The sequence below is a fragment of the Limulus polyphemus genome, unplaced genomic scaffold (assembly GCF_000517525.1).
Source record: "Limulus polyphemus unplaced genomic scaffold, Limulus_polyphemus-2.1.2 Scaffold77944, whole genome shotgun sequence".
NCBI classification, from domain to species: domain Eukaryota; kingdom Metazoa; phylum Arthropoda; class Merostomata; order Xiphosura; family Limulidae; genus Limulus; species Limulus polyphemus.
In genome coordinates, this window is record NW_013743540.1 from 1 (window position 1) to 3,954 (window position 3,954).

General features: G+C 29.9%; 1 protein-coding gene across 1 annotated transcript; it reads right to left on the reverse strand.

Moving 5' to 3' along the window:
* Positions 1–165: 165 nt before the first annotated feature.
* On the reverse strand, positions 166–3,866 carry LOC111084524 (GRAM domain-containing protein 1C-like; the record flags this gene model as incomplete). Its single annotated transcript, XM_022381218.1, has 4 exons — positions 166–266; positions 1,080–1,223; positions 2,853–2,906; positions 3,674–3,866. Coding segments are annotated over 4 exons (471 nt in total), but the record flags the coding sequence as incomplete, so codon positions are not given.
* Positions 3,867–3,954: the final 88 nt, after the last annotated feature.

Sequence of the window (3,954 nt, forward strand, 5' to 3'; positions counted from 1 at the left end):
TATATATATATACATAACCCCCCAAACAGAAATATGATGTTAAGTAAAGATTATAAATAACTTAGAAACAAGATTTTTAGAAGTAGCCTAGACAGAAATCTAGTATACAAACTAATAAGGTTACACTGATCCACAAAATTACGTCATGTTCCAAAAATGAATCATTCCTTGGCAATGTAAAATAACTTACGTGGTCAGAATAACTTTAGTGATAAGATCCGAAGAAGGCCTAAAAGTTTCACTTTCTAATCCTGGTAAGTAAGAAGCTGGAAAAGAAAAATGCCTAACTAACATTGATATGTGTACGGACATACACAAAAATAAAATCAATAACTCTTCAACACAAGCTACACTTTTATGGATAAATAATACTTACAAGAAAGTTCAGTTTTTCTAAATCTCGTTTTACTTTCCAATTTCATTCGAGGATATTTTGATCGAATATATTTTAGCTACTTAAAGCTTCCTATTACAACTGGTGCATTTATTAAAAATATACTATGTTATTTCTTGTGTTTCTCCATTCTAATTACTAACACGGACAAGAAAAAAAATGTTACAGTATAACTTATTTCAATTTTTGATCATCTAATGTTTACATAATTTCCTAACAAACTTGTAAGTGTGTAACAATCTAGATAATCTGTTCTAATGGTTACGTAACTTCTTGAGATAAGTATGGATGTGAAACAATCTAAATAATCTGTTTTAATGGTTACGTAACTTCTTGAGATAGGTCTGGATGTGTGATGAACTAGATAATCTGTTCTAATGGTTACGTAACTTCTTGAGATAAGTATGGATGTGAAACAATCTAAATAATCTGTTTTAATGGTTACGTAACTTCTTGAGATAGGTCTGGTTATGTAATGATCTTGATAATCTGTTCTAATGGTTACATAACTTCTTGAGATAGGTCTGGTTATGTAACGATCTTGATAATCTGTTCTAATGGTTACATAACTTCTTGAGATAGGTCTGGTTATGTAATGATCTAGATAATCTGTTCTAATGGTTACGTAACTTCCTGAGATAGGTCTGGTTATATAATAATCTACATAATCTGTTTTAATACTTACATAATTTCTTGATATAGGTCTGAGTTTGTAATCTGCTAAGAGAATCTACTTTGGAAAAGTCCACAATCTTGCCTCGCTTGCGACGTTGCCGTTTCTTCTTTGTTTGCTGATCCATCAAGTCGGCTTCTTTGTTGAGAGCGACCTCTGTTGTAGTGGAAATATCAAGAAATCAGTAACAAAATGTTTGATCAATAACATTTAATAATTCCAATAGTGCTGAGAAAAAAAATGCTCCATGAGAAGACATAAATTTAACAACCAGAATGTTGACCTTTGAAATTAAAAAATTATATCAGTCAACCAAATTGATTCAGATTTTCATATACACACACATACAGCAAAATTTAAATACACACACACATATATATACACACACATAAGAAAAAATATTAATACACACACACACATATATACACGTGTTTAACAAGTTTTCTCTTACGCTTAATACTATATACATATATAACCAATAGAAAGCCAGGGTTTTCATCTATCAAATGACGTATTATATTACCTTGTTTTCTGAACAGATAACTGTCAATTTCTCTGTTAGTATAAGCTTTGTTCCTGTGGGAAAGATAACAACTAGCTTGGATGAATTTGTAACGATTCTTGTTATATAGTTAGAAAGCCAGAAAAATTGTGATAGTTATGAGAAATTGTCTAATTTTTGGATATCACTATTCTGTGTTTTTTGGTGCATTATTTAATTAAATAAATAAATATTATTTAGTGCATTACCACCATTAGTATAAAAAAGTAGGTTTAAGTGTCATCGACAGTTGACAGAAAAAAAAAAGACGACCCAGGTAAGTACTTTATTCCCTGTTTTTGATTTATATTCTTTATTATTATAAAAGTAACTAAAATGTAAAAATAGGAATCTCTTTGGGTTAGTTAAAGTTATATTAGGTAAGATAAATAATAATAATATAATAAAAATGTTTCAAGAGGCATGCATGCGAGCAGCTCTGAGTGGCTTGTGGGTAATGTAATTCGATAGCGTAATGTGAGCAACATGTTCCCCAAGTGATTTACAACATATAATGTTGTGAATAACAGTTCAAAGGGCAATCAAAAAACAATAAAATGTAAGTATAAATAAATGTACACTGTTACAAGTTTAAAGCTACTTAGAATAAACGAATGTAGTTTTATGTTATAATCTGAAGTCATTCTAGAAAGAAAAAAATGGTAATTTAGATTTATTTTAATATTTTTGGGTGGTTACAAGATCGGTCAAATTGACCAACCTTGTAGAGAGTTCGAGTAGAGAAAATAACAAATAAAATATAAAGTTTTACTGAAAACAAATGTTTGAAATGTATTTACGAGGTTATATAAATTACGCAAAGATTTTTGAGATGAAGAAAAGCATTTTTAATCTTAACGTGAAAATCACCTTGCACTCGGACTAGTCAAAAAAAGACTTGATATATTCATGTACAAATCTTTATCAAACATACTTCATTAAAATATCTGATTTATTGAAAATCTGCCAAATTTTGTGAAAATATACATACTATATTAAAAGTTAGTAGTATTAAAACTATAATGACTTTAAACTGGTACAAAGTGGTGACGTGGTCGGTAGAGAGAATTAAAAGATAATAAAATTACTAAGTTGTCTTCAAGAAAAAGTCTCATGAATTTGGTAGCTTCACTCCATAAAAACTTATTAGAGAAGCCCTGATCTTGGAAAGGCATACTCAGGTTCTCCCAGTTCGAAAGCTGTGAAGGGATGTTCAATAATGAGAAACATATTATATTACCTACCTAAGTCAGCACAGAAATCCTGTAGTCCTTGAATAGCACTTTTTTCTATAAGAGCTGCAAAAAAAGTTCCTAATATTAGATATTTTAAGACATAAAAACATACTAAAGTTAAAGTAATTGTCAGAACCTTAAATGTTACTTTTATTTTCCTTTATCAAATAAAGCATTTTTTCTAGATATAACTAAAATCAATTGTTATAATGGTTGTATGACTTTGATGAAGACATAATTAAGATAACTGTGATAATGGTTGTATGACTTTAATGAAGACAACTAAGATAACTGTGATAATGGTTGTTTGACTTTGATGAAGACATAACTAAGATAACTGTGATAATGGTTGTATGACTTTAATGAAGACATAACTAACATCAATTATGATAATGGTTGTATGACTTTAATGAAGATAACTATGATAATGGTTGTATGACTTTCATGAAGACATAACTATGATAATGGTTGTATGACATTGATGAAGATAACTATGATAATGGTTGTATGACATTGATGAAGACAACTGTGATAATGGTTGTGTGACATTGGTGAAGACATAACTATGATAATGGTTGTGTGACATTGGTGAAGACATAACTAAGATAACTATCATAATGGGTGTATTACTTTAATGAAGTGTTAAATAGAAGAATAAACCCAGTATAATGTCATGAATGATATATTTTCCAGATTATACTTCTCAAATGTCTGATCAAAGTGTATTTCTGGGTATAATGTTATTCTCATTCTGAAGCATGTGTGTTTTCTGTGATAACTTTATTCAGTGCAATTCCTTATGTTACACACAATGATATGGTGTTTCTTACATTTCACAAGTCCCCAGACAGACTTCTTGTATTGAATGTTGCCATGGACACAAAGTCTGCACTGATTGCTGGCAACTTTTGATAAACAGTAGTGAGATTTTACAGAGAATGTGTCGCTGTAGGGAATCCCCGTACTGACCACATCGCAAACAACTACATACACCTGACCTGGTTTACTGTGCTTCAGCAGTCTCTAGTATAACAATAAAATATATATCCACTGATTATGGTATTTACTTAAATAACAAAGCAGTCTCTAGTAGAACAACAATATATATATA